General features: G+C 34.7%; 1 protein-coding gene and 1 pseudogene across 1 annotated transcript in view; both read left to right on the top strand.

Moving 5' to 3' along the window:
* The first annotated feature begins 4666 nt into the window (after positions 1–4666).
* On the top strand, positions 4667–7158 carry LOC125877375 (uncharacterized; annotated as a pseudogene).
* An 11220-nt stretch (positions 7159–18378) lies between these two features.
* LOC125877774 (uncharacterized) overlaps positions 18379–24123 on the top strand; it is a 28847-nt gene continuing 23102 nt past the window's right edge. Inside the window, exon 1 of the mRNA XM_049559042.1 lies at positions 18379–18531. Coding sequence (XP_049414999.1) covers positions 18463–18531 — 69 coding nt within the window. The 5' untranslated portion in view covers positions 18379–18462. The remainder of the gene's footprint in view (positions 18532–24123) is intronic.

Here is a 24123-nt window from a genome sequence, read left to right as displayed (position 1 = left end):
GGTGGACGTCGATCCACAGTGGCTTGGAGCCTACTTGAGATCCACTTCGGAGTCGTTACACCATGGGCACTCTTGCTAACTAGGCGGCTGACGCCCCTGGGAGTGGGCTGGATGGCTGGATGACCTGGATATCTGAGATCCTCTATGGAGTTGAAAGGACCCGAGACACTCTTTCTAGTGGGGTGATTGACACCCCCTGGGAGTGGATTGTATGGCTGGCGGGACTGGGAGTTGACTGGTGGAGTTGATTGTCACTCTAGCTAGTTGGGCTGGGAGTTGACTGGTTTTTTTATTCAGATATGTATTACTCTTTTGTTTTGTAGACTTAACTATTTTGTGTACCTGTTGGGTTTATGGGGGTCCGTTCGAGTTTAATTTAAACTTAATTTAAACTTGCACATGAGTGTACCTTCTAGGCTTATAGGTCAAGTTAGGTTTAGTTTAGTTGTACTTAGTTTTACTTTCAATATGCTCATGTGCCTTCTTTTCTTATCTGTTTTGGCATATCTTTGTGTCTAGATTCTACCTAATTAGATTGTCATTACCTTTCTTGCTCAGTCGGCCTATGATGCCTACCGATTACCTTCCCTTGGTACTTATGATACACTTTGCATATTTCCGTGATGCAGGTATTACTACAGGTACATGCGGTGTCATTCGTGCCATCTTTTGCAGCTTGTGGATATCAGAGACAAGGGTGAGTTCTTGGCGTTTTGGATCAACCTTTCTCCTTCTATACATATGTTAGCCTATCTTTTTGCCATTTAGACGGCTTGCTGTGGTCCATTTTTGGGTCTTGTATTTGTCTTGTTAGACAACTTTGTACTTGTGACTTCCAAGTTCTGGGAGGGTTTCCTTTGTATATAGTTTTTGGTTTGCTTTTTGCTTCTGTCTTTTCTTATTGTTAGCTGTTATATTTTGTTTAGTTCTACCCTTATACTCACTACTTATCGTTCTTGATATGGGTCGACTTAACTATTGCTGGGTTTGAGTAGGTATCATCATGACTCGGAGAGTTGGGTCATGACAAGTAGGATGGACAGGCGAGCTCAAAGCTCCCGCCATGAGCGCCGCTGGTGGAACAACAACAAACAACAATCAAAAGCTCTTGAAGTTTGGCGCAAACCAACAATAAGCTCTAAGCTCTAATTCCAGTGAACCCAACTCAAATCCAACACCACACCAGCAAATTTGAATCAAACATAACTAGAACCACCCCTTCACTTTCTTACTTGCCCAACCAGAACAAAACCCAAGCTCCAAAGGTAACACAAATCTATCCTCCCTTTGTTTTCTCTTTTTGTAGTTATTTATTTATTCCTTTTTTTTTTACTTTTTGCTTACCTGTCTACTTTGTCTCTTCCATATATATATAATTGTCGTGGTGGGTTGCTATTAATTTTTTTTATCTTTGATGATAGTGTCTCTATTATTTCTCTCTAATCGTGATTATTGATTATTATTTGTGTTTAGATTTAATTATTTTAATTGTTTGTGAAAGACCTATAATAACTTTCTTTTAATTTAAATATATTCCATTAACAATTTAGCTTTATAGTCACTTGGTTACTATTGAAATGTTGTTCTTAATTTGGATTGATCAGTTATATTGCTAAATTTAACCAAGAATTCGTTAAGTTTTGTTGGATATCATTTTCTTTAAAAAAAAATTATGTTGTATTGCTTAAGTGATTACTCCATTATAGTTTAAGTTTAATGCAAAAATCTCTCTGTCGGTTTTCATGGCCTCTCCATTTAAAAAGACAGAAATTTAGTTTAAGTTCATATGTCTTGTATGTTAAAATTAGCCGATGAATAAATAATCGTTGATTTCCATCACCTCTCATATTCACAAGACGAATTTTTATTTTTAAGTTATTATTTGATTTATTTATTTTTATTCATATTTATTTATTATTAACACGTTTACTAAGTGTCTTTATAGGTATCAGAGTTGCTTTTCGAGGAAGCCATTCGAATAAAGTTTGAATAATGTTTTTGATTCATTATTCTGTATATTAATAACGTTAGACAAATCTTATGTCGTTTCTTATATTATTATTTTATTTTATATTTGTGTATATCACATGTTTATTATACTTGTATATTATTTTTATCTCCTCCTCAATTTAAAAAAATGATTTCAATCGGGATTCACGGTTGTTGATTTTGAAGGATGTCTAATACCTTTCCTTCGGAATCACTTGAACCCTTACCTAGAATCTATTGATTTCATAGACATTTTTTTTAATTAATTGATTTCCTAGTATTTTCTTAAAATTAGGTGGCAACTTTCTTTAAAATGTTTATTCTTTAAATTCTTTTAAAATTTAATTAATTACTCATTATTTTTTGTGAGTCACCACGACGTTGCACTTTAAGAGATTTCAACAGAATGACGATTCCGCTGGGGATATAGAGGTTCTAACCATTATGAGTTCATTTTTTCAAATCGAGGAGACATTTATTTTATTTTCTTATACATTGACTTTGTATATTTTATCGATTACTTTTATATTGAACTTATTATTCATTCATTATTTGTTTAAATTATATATATATATATATTCATTGCATTCATGATTTATCTTCCACCAATTGAAACTTATTTTTGTAAGTCTAAATGATGGTTATGCGGGTCGTAGCCATTGTATCCAAATTATTTATTGGGGGTACCCTGACGAAGTGAGTTGGCCACTGGATGGTCAACAGTTGTTAACTTCCCCCAATCCGAGTAGTCCACTTGGGTCACCGGCCACTTTCAAATAATGTCCACTCTTGATCACCTGGTTTTAGAACATTCATAGTCTCAGTCTTATCTCTATTCAAGTCACAATTTGTTGGAACTACATTTGACCTGATTCTTACTGCAACAAGATACGTAGGTGCCATAACGGGTCGGTCATGTTACACATAAGATTTTCATTATTTCAAAATGGAAACTAGGATAAAAAATTTTGAGGTCTCCAAGAATTTCACAAACCTGGTCGTTACTTACGTACATTTGAGGTACCATTTGAATCCATAAGAATTACCTCGAAGTCAATCTCAGTTGAATTGTGAGAAATTTTTATGCAACACCATTGTTGGCGCTAACTAAAGTCAAAACATGTTACATTGTTCAAGAAAATAAAAATGGGTTGACACCCACTTTTCAATGTTTGTTCAAAGTAATTTTGTGGACCGTTTCGCTGTTAAAATTGTATTTTTAGATCGTCATACCCTTCAAAATGACATTTTCAAAGGGAAAACAACGTTTTAGTCCTTGTGTTATTGCGTATTCCACTTTTAGTCCCTGTGATATTTGATTGTGCACATTTAACCTTGAATTAACTAAATTGAGCGATTTTGATCTCATTACTAGGAAACGTTAACTTTATTAACATATCACTTATTAACAGAAAAGGCAATTCTGGTACTATTAGCTAAAATACTTCACAAAAACCTATTTGTACAAAAATTTAGAAGTATTTATGTCGCATCCTTGCCTCATAACCATCTGTTTTCTTCCTCTCTTCTTCCATTTTGATGCAAATTAACGGTTTGATCCATGAATAATTGAGAGCCTTCGTATATGTTGGTTCATGATAACTTCTCTTTCGCTGTGTTTTCTCTTGTGTGAGAGCAATTCTAAGACATTTAAAGTTTGCTCATTATACCTGCTGTAAAAGAAAAAGGATGGCAATGCAATTGCGTTATAAGAGTGGACTACAACTCACACCATGTAAGTACTCTATCTAGTTAATTAGACTATAACTTTGATATTGATTGATGAACATAAACATTAAATATTGATGTGGCAAATCAAAACATAAATACATACTAGATGAATATGCTTTATAACTTTTTAGAAGTATTCATGTGTTTATCTTAATATATATTGTACTGCTATTACAAGACAAGTTGACAATTCCTTCTTTAAGGACTTCGCTGGCAGAATGACTTGATTATTCAAATTCAACAAAAAATTGAACTTGCAAGACTAGTTACATTTTGTCATTGGATTTGTATGCTTTTTTTTGTATTTTCTGTATTGGTGATATTTTTTATAGTAAGACTAAATATCATATTTTTTTCTCACAATAGATGAAGATACAAAAATGTACACTTTTAAATTGTACTATATGGGACAATGGGTTTTCGAGCCGGAGATGAACTACGTTGGTGGACAAATAGCCTACTATGACTATTGTAAGGGAGGTGAAAATTCTATCATTCAAATAAGACAGTGTATGAAAAAGTTAAAAGTCGATGATAGAAAAGTGAAATTTTGGTTTAAGTTTGGGCCTTATTTTGAAATAAGCTTTAGACTTTTGTCAACTGATATAAATATATATAATCTTATCCACAAAATTCCAGACAGTAAAGAGGTGGATATATATGTGGAGCACACAAATGAATATCAATGGACCTATGATGTGGTTAATATTGAAGGGGCTCAATTTCAAAGTGAAGAGAGCTTGGTAGATGTTGATGTAATAGAGGAAAGTAACGCCACAAGTGAAGAATGTGAGTCATTTCATGACTCTTATTATTCCATGGAAGGAGAGATGACGTGATTTTTGATAAAATTATAGACTCTACTGCTGAGTGGATTGGTGTTAATGAAAAAATCAGAGATAATCAATTCAAAGAAAAAACTATTGAGTTTGGTGTTGCCTCCGACATGGCTAAGATTCCCAGTGACACTCAAGCAGAAGTTTGTGATGCATCAGATGATGAACTAATGAGTTTGCAAGGAGATTTAGATGATGATAATTCAAAAAAAAATTGTTTTTAATGCAAGAAGAGGTCTGGAGGATCCAAATTTTGAGTTTACATTTAATATGATTTTCAGTAGTAGAAAAGAGTTCAAATGGGCAGTGGAAGTGCGTGTTGTGATGAAGAAAAACGATATTAAGCTTAAGAAAATGAAAGTAAGAGGGTGAGGGTAATTTGTAAGGTGTCAAACTGCAAATGGTTTATATACGCATCAAAGGCTAATGAAGATGAACCTTTCATGATCAAAACAATAAGCCCTGATCATTCATGTGGCAATCAAAGAGAAAATAAAACTATTGACTCTGGATTTTTGGCTAAGAAATATGCAGATGAGTTAAGAATTAATCCAAGTTGGGGTGTGAAAGAATTTCAAGCTCATGTGATGAGGAAGCATAGTTTCACACTCAGCAGACATCCATCTTATAGGGCAAAAAAGAAGGCTTTAGATCTGATCACAGGGACTAAAGAAGAACATTTGATATGTTATGGGACTATTGTGCAGAGTTAAGGAGGAGTAACCCATGGACTACAAGTATTTTGATGTTGGATGATAATTCAAAAACAATGGTCAAAGATAGAAAAAGATTTTAAAGACTTTATGTGTGTTTTGCAGCTTGCGAGCAAGGATTCTTAGCTAGATTTTAACCTATAATAGGGGTTGATGGATGCCATTTGAAAGGCTGCCAAAAGGGAGGGCAACTATTGACTGTAGTAGGCATTGATGCCAACAACAACATGTATCATGTTGCATTCACAATAGTAGAAGGTGAATTGAAGGAAACATGGACCTGGTTTCTTACACTTTTGACCAGGATCTACGAATCTCACAAAATTCTTTTGCTTGAATTTTCATTTCCGATAAACAAAAAGGTTTAATTCCAGCATTTGATGAGATAATTCTAGATGTCGCACATAGATTTTGTGTCAGGCATTTGCATAATAAGTTTAGAATTGAAGGTTTTGGAGGATAGACGTTGAAAGAAGTCCTATGGAAAGCTGCTAGAGCAACTACAGAACTTGAATTTTCCAAGCATATGGAGGAAATATCAAAGATAGATATAGATGCCCTTAAGTGGTTCACGAATATGCCTCCTATTCACTGGTCAAGAGCTTTTTTCTCTTCATTCACAAAGTGTGACATGTTATTGAATAATATCTGTGAGTCATTTAATAGCATACTTCTACCTACAAGAGACCACATATTCTGACGATGCTTGAATCAATAAGGATCTATATGATGTCAAGACTTCAAAAGAATAAATATAACATGATGAACCATAACCACAAAATCTGCCCACGAATCTTATTGAAGCTAGAGCAAACTAAGGATAAGGTTGCTGAGTGTATTGCCATTAAATCTGATGAATTTCATTACCAAATTGAGGACCTTCATCTAAGATTATTCTCTGTTGATCATAAGGAGAGGACATGTTCCTGTAGGAGATGGGACTTAACAAGGATACCTTGTAATCATGCTATTACAGCTATATGGGTTAAGAAGGATGAACCTGAAAAGTATGTTCATGAATGTTACACAGTTGAGCAGTATATGAAGAGTTATTTTCCATCCATTTTGCCAATTAATAACTCTGAGCAATGGTCTAAGACTGGCGTAAAACCATCACTGCCACCCATATATAAATCTTAGCCAGGTAGACCAAGAAAACTAAGAAAGAGAGGAAATGATGAAACAACTAAAAAAGAATCAGATTTTGGAGAATGTACCCTTTTAAAAGCATCAAGAAAGGGACAAAAAAGAAATGTGAATTGTGTGGAAAAACAGGACATAATAGTAGAAAATGTCCTATTCTTACAAGAAACAATCAATCTGAAGTTCAACAACAACAAGTTCACCAGGAAGTCAGGAAAGAAGTTTATCTACTCTTAATAATGAAACGGAAGTAAGTTTTCAAAACGAGTTGATTCCCTTTAATATTTATTAAGAATAACAATACTAAAAATGTTATTTTGATATAGGTTTCAAGCACTCTTACTGAGAACATGGCATTTATACAATCCAATTCCTCATTTGTGACTAAACAAATCGTAATTACCTTCCGTGTTGTATATTCATGTTGTTTGTATTGAACTTTACTAACTTAGCTTTTTTCTTTCATGTATTGTAGGCCACACAACTTAACCAGCCAAGGGCACAACCTCAAATCCCCCTGAAGAGTTCTACATTCATTTTAGAAAAAATTAATGAGCATTCTAGAGAAGGTACAAGGCCACATCTCATCCAGAGAATGGGAAAACAATACGTCCCATTGTCAAGCTTACAAGAGGCGCTTTCTCAAGCTAGCAAGAGAGTTGGAAATGGAGCATATGCTAAGAAGAAAAATGTTCCTTAGATTTTTTTCTTACCTATTAACTTTGAAGTTGTTTATACTTCAGTGACATGTTTTTGTTTCATCTTAAAACTACCTACTACTTAAACAATTTGATTATGTTCTTGATTTGAACTTTTTGCATATGACTATAGTAAGATCACATGCATCAATCCACTGTTTTTTACAACCAAAAGATTGATATGTTTCTACATATCCAAAAAATAATATCGAAAAAGCATCGAAGGGAGAGTCGCAGCCTAAAACTCAGCGCTTCTATCTCCTAATTTATTTTCCCACATCTACACACCATTCAAGATGATGAAAAACATATATAATAATCTTACATCAAACCATCCAAATAAGTTAAGATCTAGCATCAGTTTATTCACTATCACACTTTACAAGTCAAATACACAATATCAACCCTTTGAAATGCATATTGCCTCTTCACAATCAAGATAAATAATTTCACTCGAGCACTACAAAAACAATGCAAACTTCATAATTAACCATATTTTACTGATTTTTAGTGAGATAGGACATTTAAATGTTGATAACTATTAGTCTCAACATTAATGAATTTTTAATACTACAAAGCAAAAAAATACCTTCACAAACGACAAGGTGCCTGGCGAAATTCGAGAGGTAAATCAATTCTTGGACCCGCAGGCTCATACCTTCCATTTCTACCACCTTCAAAAGGAGTCACTACAATTTTGAAAGGGGTGCAAATATATTTAGGTGAAAGAAAGAGTGAATTTCCAAAAAGTAATTCATCACATCCACACTCATCACACCCACTAAACTAGAGTTGTCATCATGCACACATCACTTATACTTTAGAAGAGAATAAAATCTTCAAATATGTAAGTATATTACCTGAATTTGAAAGCTTAAGCAAAAAACAGTGAAAATGCAGAGTTGAAGAACTAAAATAGCTTGACTGAATCGGTAAACCAAGATCGAAAATACTTGGCTCCTATCTCGAGTTGAAAAAGAACCGAAAAGAAAACCTAAAAATTGATTCAATTCAAACAAAAATCACTCCAATATGAGCTCCACCATTTATTTTCCTTTAGTATTGAATCAATTTTTTGGGTGCTCTACATTTGATTTCTAAGAGAGAGAAAGAGATAAAGAAAAGAGAAAAGAACACACTTTTAGATGTACTGTCATGTGATTCTAAGAGAGAGAGAAAGAGATAAACAATTAAAAATGAAGGAGAAAAGTAAAGTAAATGCAATGTATGCTATGGTAGTTTGCTAGCACGTGAATCTAGAGTAAATTTAAATGATAAAAAATTATTTTACTATACAATAAATAAAGTAGAATAGATAATACTAGAATTGCCCTTTCTGTTAATAAGTGATATGTTAACAAAGTTAACGTTTTTTAGTAATTTGATCAAAATCGCTGAATTTAGTTAATTTAAGGTTAAATGTGCACAGTCAAATGTCGCAGGGACTAAAAGTGAAATTAGGCAATAACACAGGGACTAAAAACGTTGTTTTTCCTTTTTTTAATTTTAATTTATTATCTCAAATAAAATGATGCTTTATAAAATTGGTTTGTCATGCCATTCAAAATGACACCTTTTGATTTGTTATTCTATTTAAAATGATATTTTTCTTAGAATTCAAGATGTTAATATGTTCGAAATGTTGCATTAGTTCATTACCTTGTTCACTGTTCATATAAGATCAAGTTTACATAGTTTATGTTACATTTATGTTATATTTATGTTACATTTGTTACTAACATTGTTATTGCAGATTTTGTGGTGCACCATTCATGTTAAGTTCAAGTTAGGTCGTCTATCTTTAAAGAGACACGTTGGGTTGTCACCTCCCTTCAAGTGATAGATTAAGTTCAATATTGGGTCGTCGGCCTTTCAAGAGACATGTTGGGTTGTCACCTCCCTTCAAGTGACATGTTATATTCAAGATTGGTTCATCTGCTTTTCAATAGACACGTTGGGTTGTCACCTGGTTCAAAGTGATATGTTATATTCAAATTAGGTTGTCTTCCTTTCCAGAGACACGTTGGGTTGTCACATCCCTTCAAGTGAGACATTAAGTTCAAGATTGGGTTGTCATCTCCCGTCAAATGGCATGTTATGTTCAAATTGGTCATCACATCCGTCCAAGTAACATATTAAGTTCAAGATTGGGTTGTCATCTCCCTTCAAATGACATGTTAAGTTCAAATTGGATCGTCCGCCTTTCAAAGAGACATGTTAGGTTGTCACATCCCTTCAAGTGGTATATTAAATTTAAGATTGGGTTGTCATCTTCCTTCAAGTGGCATGTTAAGTTCAAATTGGATTGTCCGCCTTTCAAAGAGACACATTAGGTTGTCACATCCTTCAAATGACATGTTAAGTTCAAATTGACCGTCTTCCATTCAATAGACACGTTGGGTTGTCACATTTTTTCAAGTGACATGTTATATTCAAGTTGGGTTGACACGTCCTTTCAAATGACTTATCATATTCAAGTTGGGTTGTCACGTCCTTTCAAGTGACTAATTACATTCAAGTTGGGTATTCCGCCTTTCAAGAGACTTGTTGGGTTGTCATCTCCCTTCAAGTGACATGTTAAACTCAATTTGGATCATCTCCCTTTCAAAAGACACATTGCGTTATCACCTAGTTCAAAGTGACATGTTATTTCAAATTGGATTATCACTTCATTCAAAGTGACGTATCACATTCAAATTGGGTAGTGTTCCTTTCAAGATCCACATTAGATTGTCACCTAGTCCAAAGTGACATGTTATATTCAAGTTGGGTCGTTTTCCTTTCAAGAGACAAGTTAAGCCGTCACATCGTTCAAAGTGACATGTTATTTGCCTCGTCTTTCTTTTAAAGAGGTACGCAACTTTCAGTGTGCAATTTTGGAAGTAATATCGAAGTTATGTGAATGTTTTCGGTTTATGATCAATTGTTGCCTTTTGTTTATTATTTTCATCCCCATTGACACACATTAAGTATTGTTCAAAAGCTCTACTAACGTCTCATATTTTGTTCAAAGTTTATCAAATCAAATTTGGGTTCATCAACTTTGTTTGACCAGGAGATCGATCCTAATCAAACAGAGGGGCAAGTTGTTGATGCCAAATTTTGGTGTGATATTTTTCAAAGTTAATATTTTTAAATATTTTATTCATTAAAAGTTCAAAATACATGTGTTGCAATTTTAATGCAATTTATCGATAATTATCTTTATTTTTATCAAATTTTAGGTTTTTTATCGTTTAATTTTGTTTACAGTGTTTTGGTCACAATTGATTGGATATGTTCAAGATATTTGTTCCGTTTGATTAAATCACCATTTTTTTGTTAAATTGCATTTTTACATGTCATTCGTATTATTCGTTACATTTGTTAATATTTATTTTATTCTCTACTTTTATTAATATTCATTTTACTATTTTTTAGCACAGTCTAGAAATATATCGAAATCAGATAAGATTTGCATACACAAATGTTTTATTAACCAGTGGTTTTGGCCCAAAATTATAAGATCGTGGTATTGTACTAAGGTAGTTCTCAATTTTCTATTTAAGGAATTATTTGGTCACAAAGTAAAGGGATGGTGGATAAAATATTTTAGATTAGGGTTGAGATTTTCGGATTGTTTATTCACAAAATTTACACTATTCATTACTTTTCTGGCAAGCCGCCGAAGTTCCAACCAACGAAGGCAACCACCACCATGATGCCATGGCTTCTCCTTCTCTCACCCATCACTGCCCTAACCCTTTCCCATATTTTTTCCGGTTAAACAACAAACCAAACCACCGCCAACCCACCACCAAAAGACCCCCCCCCCCATTTTTTTTCTTCCATATTGTTACCTGCAACTTGTTGATCAACAAAAAACATCCATTAACCATCACAACCTAAAACCTTCTCCTCCGGCCATCTCACCGCCAGAATCACCACTAAAACAACCTTCCCAACCTCCGACAACCACCACCAACCCCTATTTCTATCTGTTCTCCCTTTTTCCTAGCCACCAACACCATCATCAACTTCGACAAATAGCCAAAACCCTACCTGAAACCACCGACAATAGTAACTTAAAGCTCGTAGTCACCACTGCTTTCCTTCCCCTTTCCCCATTTTTTATTTCTATTTGTTTTTTAGGATGTGCTAGCGAGTTCAAAGCTCCAGCCATGAGCTCTACTAGTGGAACAACAACAAACAACAACCATCAGCTCTTGAAGTTCGACATAAACCAACAACAAGCTCTAAGCTCCATTTCCAGTGAACCCAACTCAAATCCAAAACCACACCAACAAATTTGAATCAAACACAACCAGAACCACCCCTTCACTCTCTTCCTCGCCCAATCAGAACAAAACCCAAGCTCCAAAGGTAACACAAATCTATCCTCCCTTTCATTTCTCTATTTGAAGTTATTTATTTATTCTTTGTTTTTACTTTTTGCTTACAGATCTACTTTGTCTCTCCATATATATAATTGTAGTGGTGATTTGCTATTAATTTCTTTATCTTGGATGATAGTGTCTCTATTTTTTCTCTCTAATTATGATTATTGATTGTTATTTGTGTTTAGGTTTAATTATTTTAATTGTTTGTCAAAGACCTATGATAAAAAAAAATTAATTTGAATATATTCCATTAACAATTTAATTTATTGTCGTTTGTTTACTATTGAAAAGTGCAACCACTAGCTATGTTGTCATGAGACTTAGAGCCTAGTGCCCTGTCACTATTCTAATTTCTTAATTTGGGTACTGGGAACTAGTAGAGGATGTCAAAGGACCTAAGAGTGATTGCCACTGCTAGATTTTGCTGAGAGTAATCCCCACTGCTTGTTCTAGCCCTCTTACTCTCCCACTCATTTCCCTTAACATTTTCTTCCTCAATATAGTGAGCATGCGTCATAAATATGGGGATTTCCATCTCCTTAATCAACATAACATTCCTACATTCTTTGAGGACAGTCTTAGAAATACTAGATATAAACTTACTCATACATGGCCTAGAATCGGCCACCATCGATGGAGCATATTTGGAGAGATGGGTGATTTTTAAAGAATACTCCTTCACTGTCATGTTACCATGCTTTAGATTGATAAATTCTTGAAATTTGTCTTCCCTTAACTCAAGTATAAAAGAATCAGTCCATTGGGCCTGTATCAAAAACCCTACCATCCTTCCATTGCTTTTACCAAATCTGAGTCACTCCTGGTAAGCGACTAAGTGTGCACTCTTGACTCGACTGACCCCCATAATTTGTGCGGTTTTTTGAATGTCATCATTGAACTTTTACAAATCTTCTTCTACATTAGAACCATAAAACTCTGAAGGATTCATCTGAGTGAAATCCCGCACTCTTGCCACTACCGTACTCCAATTTGGGTCAATCGAAGCAACAACTTGCTGGTTGAACTGAGTGGCCATAGCTTGAGCTAGCACCTAGAAAGCAACCTTGAACTCAACATGAGACACTTGTTCGTTTAGAGGGTCTACTAGAGCTGGTAGTGCTTGTAGGTTTCTATCTTTGTTCCTCATGAAATAAACTATGTTAGGAGGCATGACTCTATAAACGCGTAGAGCACATATTAGAATAGAATGAGGTTAAATAGAGTTAAACTCTGTCACATGATTGAGAACATGAAAGAAGGAAAGTATTTCCTAAAACATTTCATAGCCTCTCATGTATAAATTTGGCGCGCTTCATACCCATGAACAAGGCTCTACTTAATGGCGACCTTTAGACACTCTACGACACTTTAAACACGATGCTCTGACACCAAGTTTGTCACGACCTGAGACTATCCCTAGTCGTAACACGGTGCTTAGAGCCACAAGTGACCCAAGGCTAACCCATGGTCTGACATGACACTAAGTAGGCGTTCGGTCATGTGATACTATATCACAATATGAAATCGTGAGATGAAATCAGTGTTTGGACATGCAATTTCACGTTAATTCCAACTCATGATTTCATATCATGAGATGGAATCTCATTTTCTCCAAACAAAAAATATGATTTGAGAATTCCATATCATGATTTGGAATATTTTAAATACAAAATTGACCCACAAGTTTATGCAACCCCACATTTATGTCTACTAGCCATTTATTTCATATGTAAATAAATTTTATAATCATATCATTAATTTTTAAATTTTATTTTTCTCATCAACAAAAAATTTATTAGTACTTTAAATCAATTCCTACTTTATCATTTATATTCATCAAATTCATTATTTTTTTTATCAAATTTATTACTACTACTTTAGTGTTCAATAAAAAAATATTCATCTATATTGAGTGAACAAGACTAACCACAATGACTTTGTAATAATTTATTATACGATTTTATAAATCTTTATTTATTTGGTAAGCTGGAATAAATAATTGAGACTATTTTAATAGTTTTACAACTTATGAAATTCTTATATTTATGAGAAAATATACAACACAAAAACTTTAAATCGCATGTCCAAACAAAACTTCAACTCTATCTCATGATTTCATATTGCATGACCAAACATGCCTTAAGGTTTATATAAACAATAACAAAAGATAACTAATATGCAAGTAAGTGAGCAGTCTAAAATATAAAACTTAATACTCAAAAGAGTGAGTTCATATGAACAAAATATAAAGTCGATACTATCGTTTGACTATCTATCTGAAAAGCCTCTACTAAGGTGAGTTGCGGGGATAAGCCCCCAACTAACTCTTACTATCTGAAAAATGAAAGAACTAAATGACTGAAATAAATATAAGTGTTGTTCTCGAAGGATGAGGACTCACCAAATACTATCGATGAGCTGATACAAAACTATACTAACCAAGAGATGAATACTGAACGTCTGAACCTATACTATAAAATAATATAGCACAAGAAGTATGTGATCAGTACTTTGAACATATTGAGTATGTGAGGCATGCATCATAATTCTCATAACTAGCAAGACAAATATGAGATGTTGAACTGAATATGAAACTAAAATACATGAGCTGGTGCAAATGACAAAGTAATTTAACATACAATTGATGAATATTGAACTAATATAATTGAGTACTAGGTCAATGTAATAATATAAAGTTAAAATTCTGGAGATATTAATAACCGATATACTCCATTGAGCTAAATGGAGTCCAACCTATACTCCAACTGGGAGGGCGCTTCGTACCTTGCCAAGGGTAAGAACATTGATGCCACGAATCGACTAAGACGATTTCAAAAGGGATTAAGGTGTCAAACCTACGCTAATAGGTGACCTTTATTACCTAAGGTGACACGTAGTTCTAGGACATAGGAATTGCTACTAAAAGTCTCATCCTATATTGATGAGTGAGCCTTTATCCTTACGTTTGCTCGGTGCTAAGTAATACTCCCAATTGAATTTATGTTGACAATATGATAATATTGATGATACTGAATAACAAATAGTTACTTAAAATCTGTTAACAACGGATAAAAACTTTATTTGAAAGCATCTCTAAAAATGAGGAATTGACAAACTAAGTAAATGTTAATCATGACCTTTTCTATATTTTCAAGGAAACATGCAATTTAAAACAAAAGAATTCAGAGACATGAAATATATGTACTCTGAGGGTTAATGAAAATATTTATAAGAATACTAAATTTCATATAAAAACATGTATTCATGGACTATTCATAAAGAGAAACTGAAATATGGTGTAATACATGCTTTTAATTGGAACCGTACATTCTACAGATTTTAATTAACTGAAGAATAAGGTTTTCTTTGGGACTCAATGGGTGAAATGATACCAACTGATGATATCTTACATACTTGGAATGGAAAACCCTAGCTTGAATCATTTAATTGAAGCTTGAATACGAAGAACCTTAGCTAGCTTTTTGACTGAGAAAACTTAAAACGTACTGAATTTGATTATCTGTGTGTTGGCTATGAATGGGGAGGTTAAATCAAATAATTCCCTTTTTACTCTACATGGGATAGGCCAAAATGTTGTGGTTTAAGAGTTAAAAAAGTGAACTAATCGAGACCAAAATTTGAAAAAGAGAACAGTCCACGAGAGCCATATATGGACCGTGGTTTGATCTACAGGTCGTAGATCTCATCGGGGAATTCAAGGATGATATTTTAAGCCTCAGAAATTCATTGTACGAGCCCTATTTACGATACATAGATTGATTTGACCCGTGGTTGGATTCATGAAAACCAGATTGGAAATCAAGTTTCAGGACTTCATTTTATGAGTTCAATCTACAGCCGTAGATTAATTCATCAGCCGTATATTGGACTTGTAAAACTCAGGGTCTGAAATTTCACTGGGAGTGTCTCTCGTAAAATAGTCATAACATTTTACTTCGAACTCGAATTGATGCAATCTTGATGGAGTTGGAAAGAAGACTTATGATCTTAATTTAATAGGTCATGGACCACATAATTCTTTATATGCTGAGAGATATGGTCATTTGAAGTTGACCCTAGCATGAACTCTTGCAAAAACTTAGTCGGTAGGAAAATTATGAACTGACTAAGTGTTAGAGGTCCCACAAGAACCTAAACTACATCTGATACACTTCCTAAACTTGGGAATGAACCTTAGCACATATATAAGCAAGTAATACATCACCCAATCCAAGCTGATACGCTTACGATGAATGGTTCAATTCTTTAGCTTAAAATTTTGTGAGGTGTTGCATCGAGAGGTAAGACTTGTTAGCTCAAGGACTTCCAAATAACAATTTAATCATCATGGGAAATACTTGACACTATCACTTATTAGATGCTCTATAACTCTTGCCTTAGAGGCAAGACTTAGTCGAAGGACTTCGAAGAACAAGTTGCGCCTCATGGACAATATTTTGCATTATTTTTACTAAGCCTAACATTGGGGGAACGCGATAACTTTTTCCTTAGAGGCAAAACATAGCTCAAGGGTTTAGAAAAATAACATATGCCTCATGGGCAATAATTTACACTATTTCACTATGTCTAACTTATGAGATGCTCTATAACTCTTGCCTTAGAAGCAAGAATTAGACCAAGAACTTCAAAATAAAAAGTTACTCCCTATGGGAAAAATTTGACACTATCATATTGTGTCTTGATTTATGAGATGTTCTATAACTTTTGCCTTAGAGGAAAGACTTAGTCCAAGTACTTTCAAATAACAAGTTGCGCCTCATGGACAACCACTTACACCATTTTCACTAAGTCAAACTTATTGGGAACACAATAATTTTTGCCTTGGAAGCAAAATGTAATTCAATGGTTTAATATATATATATATATGCCTCATGGGCAATATATAACTTGTGAGATGCTTTATAACGCTTGCCTTAGAGGCATGACTTAGCCAAGAACTTCAAAACAACAAGGTACGCTCCATGGGCAAGACTTGACACTATCATATTCATGTCTTGATTTATCACATGCTCTATTACTCTTGCCTCTAAGGCAAGACTTAGCCCCAAGTCTTCCAAAGAATAAGTCACACCCGATGGGAAAGACTTGACACTATCATCTTGTGTCTTAATTTATCATATGATCCATAACTCTTGTCTTATAGGCAAGACTTAGCCAAAGGGCTTCCAAAGAATAAGATACGCTCCATGGGCAAGTGGTCTTGATTTATGAGATATTTTAAACTATTGCCTTTGAGGTAAGACTAATTAGCCCAACAACTTTCAAACAACAAGTTAAGCCCCATGGGCAAAGAGAAAAAAAAGAATAATTTTTAAAATAAAAATAGAGAAAAAAATAATAAAGAAATAAAAATAAACAAATAATTAAAATAAGAAAAGAGAAAAATAAAAAGAGACGAAAAAATAGAATTGAGAAAAAAGAAAAAAGAAAAAAGAAAGAAAACTAAAATAAAAAAATTCTTAAAAAAAGAAAAGAGAAAAGAAAAAAAATAAAAGAATGATAAAAAAGAGAAAAATGAAAAATTCATTATCAACTTTAACTTCTTTAAAAATCATGATATTTTTTTTATTCATGTAACAAATTTTCCATAAAAGCATAAATATTATCTTTTGGACAAAAAAAGAAGAAGAAGAGAAAGACGAATTAAGTATATAAACTAATGTTGTTCCATAATGAAGTAAATTAGCATAATGAAAAAATAATTATATTAATAGTAATCAAAACTCCAATATTCAATTATACGAGTGAAAATAACAAAGAATAATAACTATACAAATATATTTTGATGTAGGAAATACAAAATAATTAATTTAATTAATTAAGGTCAAAACTTAAGATTGTATTTATTTTGATTTTAAATTATTTCAAACTATAATTTATGTAATACTCAATTAATGCTAATCAAAACTTGTTTATTTATATTGACAATAGAGAATATCCCCACGGTTATATTATTTGACAGTCATTCTAAAAATAGTTGTTTCAATTTACTTGTCCAATTTATAAAATCAAAATATTTTTTATTCCTATCCTTAGGTTTAAATAGCTACATAAATGTATACTATTCAAAATTAAAGTTTCAAAGCATTATTAACAATGTTAGTTTAGTAAAATATACCTCTAATTAAAAGTTCTCAAGCGCTGTCATATCAAGAAGGATCAAGTAAATATGAAACACATGTAATAAGAGAGTGGATAAAGACAAAAATATACGCATACATACATATACATATGCTTATGCACATTATATCAAAATAATGATCATAAAAATAATATTAGCTTTTGTAACAAATTCATAAAAATATTATTCTACTTATAATATTAATGAACTTAAAGAAAAAGTTATAAGTAGGATAAAAGAGGAGAGTTTAATTAATGTTCAAAGTTGAGGGAAAAAATGATTTTCACCCAAAAACACTTGAGGTATAGGGGGCAAGATGTACTTTTAAACTACTTGAAGAAAATGATATATTTTAAAGATTTTTCTTGCGAGGAACAAAAAATCAAAACCATTATATTTGGTGACACCTAGTGTAATTTGCTGACATTTTAGGATAAAAACTTAAAGAGGTTATATCTATTTTAATATATAAGTGTGGATAATCACACATCTGATGATCAACATATCTGCATCACCCGTATTTCCACACTTTATATATATTTGCTTGAGCTTTTAAGGGTATTTCTATAATCTTTTGATGATTCTTGCGTTTTAATTCGTTTGTCTTATATTTTAATTTTTTATATATTTAAAAATTATGTAAAAAATACTGATAATTATTTGAAAATTACACTCTCACACTTACTTAAAGAGGAGAGGGAAGGCAAAACCAAAAAAAGGAAAAGAAAAAGACCTCTATTTTGTATTATACAAGGAAGAGTTTATATCAAAAAGCGGCGCGCCGAAGAGAGAAACAGAAAAGCGAATTTTTGCGAAGTTGCAGCAGCAGCCATGGGAGCTCTGGCTCCAGTTTTTCATTGGATTCCTGAAGATGACCTTTTGCTTAAAAACGCCATTGAGGTACTAAACCATTCTGTCTGCAACTACATGAATTTATATGCACATATCTTTTCCTTTCGCTCCCTTTAATTTTAACACGTTTGCTATTTTTTCTTATTGTGTTTTTCTCCCTGGGATGAATTTTTTTGAGATAGAGGATTCACACCCATTAGTTTTGTAATTGAAGTGTAATAGAATTAGCGTGTTCTTATGTTTTTCGCTCTTTTTTTTCCGGGAATGTAAGGTGTGCAGTACAACTCAATGGATACAGATGATTCGTGTAGTCCATCCCATCTGTTTTAGGATTAATGCTTGTTTTAGTGGTTATTTCTCTGTTTCCGGAGTTTATTCTAGAAAAGCTGTTCTGGGTTTTTTTACTCACCGGCCCTTATGTTTTTCCTCTTAACGAATTTATAAGGAAAGTAAAGGTGCTTTACAAGCCCCCAAGGGTGTGGCCTAGTGGTCATGAAGTGTGTTGAGAAACATGAGTGTTCATATTCAAATCCATGAGAGACAAAAACACTAGCTGATTTCTTCACATATGTCCTTGCCTTAGTGAACACTTGCGGCTGGTGGGAGGTTGCAAGTATCTCGTGGGATTAGTTGAGGTGCAGGCAAGCTAGCCAGCCCGGATACACGGTTAAAACAATAAAATAATGGTGCTTTACAGTATAATATTAGGTGGTATATTGTAGAACTTAGTTTTTGGATCTTCAAAGAGAGCTCATTTTTTTCTATTTTTGCTTCTCTTGGTGGTTTTATAGTGGTGATTTTGCTTTGTAGTTCCAAATATCTGGAACTTTTTGTTTTCCTTGAAGTACTTGTACTTCATGATTCTTGTGTTTTCTTTGGGCTCATGAGTGAGATAGTGACTTTTGTCCTGGGATAATGCCTGAAAAATAAATGCATTTATGGTCTAAATAAAGTAAATTATAGTAATCAATAGAGCTGGTACTTGGCATATGACCCTTTGCTTTGCTGTAAATACTATAGGATATAAAATAACTAGTGCATGCTTATAGGACCATTTTGACACATTGTTAAACTTTTTTTTCCCCTTTAATAAGTCAAACATTTCATTTCTAAACACCATGTCAGTGTCAAAAGTATGTAAAAGTTGTTAATATTACTCAGCCGAGTCATCCATAGTCTCATCTATCTAGTTTTTCAGCTGTCTATACAATATTCTCTCACCGTTTCAAAAGCAATAAAAGATCCTTCTCATCCATTGTTAAACTGTTAGGTGTTACTGCAATGCTAGATATGTTTCCCTATCAAGGGATGTCCCCCTCCTTTTGGTATACAGGCCTCTTTTTAAGTGCCAGCACTAACTTAGTGCTCTAAGACCCTTACTTATCAAGAACCAAAAAAAGAAAAAGAAATAAAAGAAGATATGCTGCTGGCTTATTATCTTAGCTTAATGAATTATTGAAAACTGCCCTAAAAGCAAGATAAACTGTTGCTCCGCTTACAGTTATATCCTATGTACTTTGGTAATTGGTGAACCTGTAGGTCTTGCTCAATCAAGGACAGTATAAGGGAAGAACTGGGTTTCCAGGGAACTATCTATGGAGGTACTTATGTGAGAGGAATGAAGTATTTGACCTGGTCATTCTTTTTGTGAGTTGGAAAATAGACACATACTATGTTAGTGGACAAGGAAGAAAGGGTTTCCAATCTCAAGCGGAATGAATCATCTGGTGGACAGACCTCTGATTGCCTCTCAATTTGTATAAACTAAGAGATAAAGAAGATGGTTCTCTTTAGGAAGCCCATTGTAGAATAAAGATAAAAGGAGCTTGCATCCTTGTTTAGTTTATTTATAATTGTGTAACATAACAAAACCATACTTGGAGTTTCTTGACATGTCAGCTGAAAAAATCCTTTTCAAAGTACCTTTGGTAATTGATGGAAGTGGAACTGAGAATCGATGAGATATAAGCTTAATTAAAATAAGCACCCAATTTCTTAGTTATAAATGTGTCATCATCAAAGGAAGGTTTTTTTTTGAATGGGGGGGGGGGGGGGGGGNGGGGGGGCACGTGGCAGAGATTTAAAAGGCAAGGGCAAAAGTAATGACCTAATGGGCCACTCTAGAAGGAAAAATAAATTGGTCCCTTTTCTGGACCCTTTAATTTCAGAAAAGGCCCAAAGTTATAATGACCCAGTCCAATCCCTAGACTTAGTTAACGTAGAAGTACAAGCTTTTACCAAAGCTGGTACTCTCAACAAAACAAGTCAGCGGAGGGAATCAGTTGAAGGGAAAGAAATGTTGCAGATCAGCGAAGTTCAAGGAGTAACTCCCACTACAAAAGATATGGAGGTGTATTGTATGGCAGGTGAAGTCGAGATCAACGAAGGATTTCAAGGGGAAGACTGCAACATAATAACAGAAGAGGTAATCCCTCTAGGTATTCAATTCCCAGAGGAGAACTACATGGAGACAGCCACGCCGGCCTGGATACAACAACACATTATGCGCCTGAGTAAAGAGTTCGGGGTAGATTTCAAAGGCTGTGAGGAGAAAGCGGCAGAATTATTTCAAAAAATCGACAGGAACAAGCTGGAAAACAAAGACATCCAGAATGAGCAAAAAGTTCAGAAAAGAAAAGGGTTAAATGAGCTGAAGAATCTAGAACTGGACACCAAATTCATGAGTTATGGCACAAGAAGCAAAGGGGATTTTTGGCTATCAAAGATCAATGAAGTTAAACATTGTTTCATGGAATGTGAGGGGGTTAAACTGTGAAAGGAGGATAGGTTTGATAAGGAACATGTTGTTAAACTGGAAAGCTGATGTTGTTTGCTTACAAGAGACAAAAATAGAGGGGAATATTTCCAACATAGTAAAGGAGGTATGGGGCAGTAGATGGGCAGATTTTGTACAATTGGAGGCTAGTGGAACAAGGGGGGGAGTAGTGATCATATGGGACAAGAGATTCTGGGAAGGGGAATTGAGTAGTGTTGGGGCATACTCTGTTTCATGTTCTCTGTCCCGAAAAGACCAAGACTTCAAATGGCATTTAACTGGAGTTTATGCACCAAATGATAGAGTGGAGAGGGAGGAGACCTGGTGGGAGCTAGGTGCTGCAAGGGGGCTGTTTTCTGGGCCATGGGTTTTGTGTGGGGACTTCAATACTGTCAGGTATCCAACAGAAAAAAGAGATGGCATCAGAATAAATAGATCAATGACAGAATTTTCTGACTTCATTGAAGACATGGAATTAATAGATATAGATCTATATGGGGGAAAATACACTTGGAAAAAAGGGGACAGACACACAACAGCTGCTAGATTGGACAGATTCTTGCTATCAGAAGAATGGGACACTAATTTTAGTTGCATCAAACAATCCGTTCTCAGTAGAGTAGTGTCAGATCATTCACCTCTATTGTTACAGTGTGGAGAGTGGGGGCAATCAAACTCATACTTCAAGTTTGAAAACTGGTGGCTTCACACAGAGGGGTTCAATGCTAAGGTTAGGGATTGGTGGGGGTCTTTTAATTACACTGGCAGGCCTGATTATGTCCTAATGGCAAAGTTGAAGGCACTAAAGGGGAAGTTGAAAGAATGGAGAAAAACCATCCAAGGAAATCTGAAAATGCAAAAGGCCAATGTGTTGAAGCAATTAGCGGATCTAGAAGAGATACAAGAACAGAGAGCTCTTGAAGAAAGGGAAATAGCTTCTAGGTTGGCTTTGACTATGGAGTTTGAGGACATAGCCAAGCATGAAGAGATAGCATGGAGACAGAGGTTCAGAGCTTTGTGGCTTAAGCAGGGAGATAGAAACACAAGTTTTTTCCATAGAACAGCAAACCAACACAGAAGAATCAACAGCATTGATAAATTGAAAGTAAATGGAGTGGAGATTGCAGAACCTGAAGAAATTAAGAAAGAAATTGTTGAATACTATGAGAGGCTGTATACAGAATCAGAAGAGTGGAGGCCACAGTTAGACATGAGAAATTGCCCCAGAATTGATGAAATTGATGGCAACTTTTTGGAGGCTCCTTTTGAAGCTGAGGAAATACTAGAAAGCATCAAAGCATGTGCAGGAGATAAAGCCCCTGGACCAGATGGCTATACAATGGCTTTCTTCAGTCAGTGTTGGGACATAATCAGACATGAGTTGGTAGCAGCTGTCCAGAATTTCCATGCTAGAGAATGTTTTGAGAAGAGCTTTAATGCCACTTTTGTTGCACTTATTCCAAAAAAGGTGGGGGCAATTGAATTGAATGACTTCAGACCCATCAGTCTGGTGGGGGGAGTGTACAAGATCATCTCAAAACTATTGGCAGAAAGATTGAAAAAGGTAATTCACAGAATTGTCGACAGACAACAGATGGCCTTTATTAAGGGAAGGCAGATTATGGATGCAGTGGTGATAGCAAATGAACTGGTGGATTCAAGAGTGAAGAGCAAACAACCAGGCATAATATGTAAGTTGGACATTCAGAAAGCATATGATCATGTGAATTGGAATTATCTAGTGAACATGTTACAGAAGATGGGTTTTGGATCTAAATGGATCAGGTGGATCAAATATTGTATAGGTACAGTCAAATTTTCAGTTCTGATCAATAGAAGCCCCACTGGTTTTTTCTCTTCTCAAAGGGGGTTGAGGCAGGGAGATCCGCTCTCACCTTTCTTGTTCATTCTAGCAATGGAGGGGATGAGTAGCCTGATTAACACAGCAAAAGCCAAAGACTGGATCAGAGGGTTCCAAGTGCAAAACAGGGCAAGTAACAACCTAGAAATCACTCACCTACAGTATGCAGATGATACCTTGGTTTTTTGTGAAGCAGTGAGGAACCATTTTCTGATTTTGAGGACCATTTTCATTATTTTTGAAGCTGTGTCAGGCCTTCATATAAACTGGGGGAAAAGCTACATCTATCCAATTAATGAAGTGGTGCAAATTGAGGAGCTAGCCAATACGCTAGGGGGGCAAATAGGGGAGCTACCCACCATCTACTTGGGCATGCCATTAGGTGCAAAAAGTAAGTCAATAAGCATTTGGAGTGGAGTGATAGAGAAGTGTGAGAGAAAATTAGCAAACTGGAAAAGTCAATACTTATCCCGAGGGGGAAGACTTACTATGATCAACAGTGTGCTGGATGCCTTACCAACTTACATGATGTCTGTTTTCCCAGCACCAGCTGGTGTAATCGACAGAATAGAGGTACTCAGAAGAACTTTCTTTTGGCAAGGAAATGAAGATAAAAGGAAGTATCATCTTGTCAAATGGGAAGAAATGAACATAAGCAAGAAGATAGGGGGTGTGGGCATCAGAAACATGAAGTTTCAGAACCAAAGCCTTATGATGAAGTGGTTATGGAAGTTTGCATCTGCTGAGAACTCATTGTGGAAGGAAGTGATTGCTGCAAAATATGGAATGAGGGATAAGTGGATGACAACAAAGGTGACCTCTCCCTATGGGTCTAGTGTATGGAGATCTATCAGTGATCTATGGGATGTGGTGCTAGAAAGATCATATTGTAAGGTGGGAAATGGCAGAAAGGTGGCGTTCTGGATGGACAATTGGTGTGGTCAGGTCCCATTAAGCCAAAGGTTTCCTGACCTCTACGACCTATGTCAAATGCAACAAGCAA

This window comes from Solanum stenotomum, chromosome 9, assembly GCF_019186545.1.
Source record: "Solanum stenotomum isolate F172 chromosome 9, ASM1918654v1, whole genome shotgun sequence".
In the NCBI taxonomy this organism is placed as follows: domain Eukaryota; kingdom Viridiplantae; phylum Streptophyta; class Magnoliopsida; order Solanales; family Solanaceae; genus Solanum; species Solanum stenotomum.
This window is presented reverse-complemented; position numbering and strand designations above follow the sequence as displayed.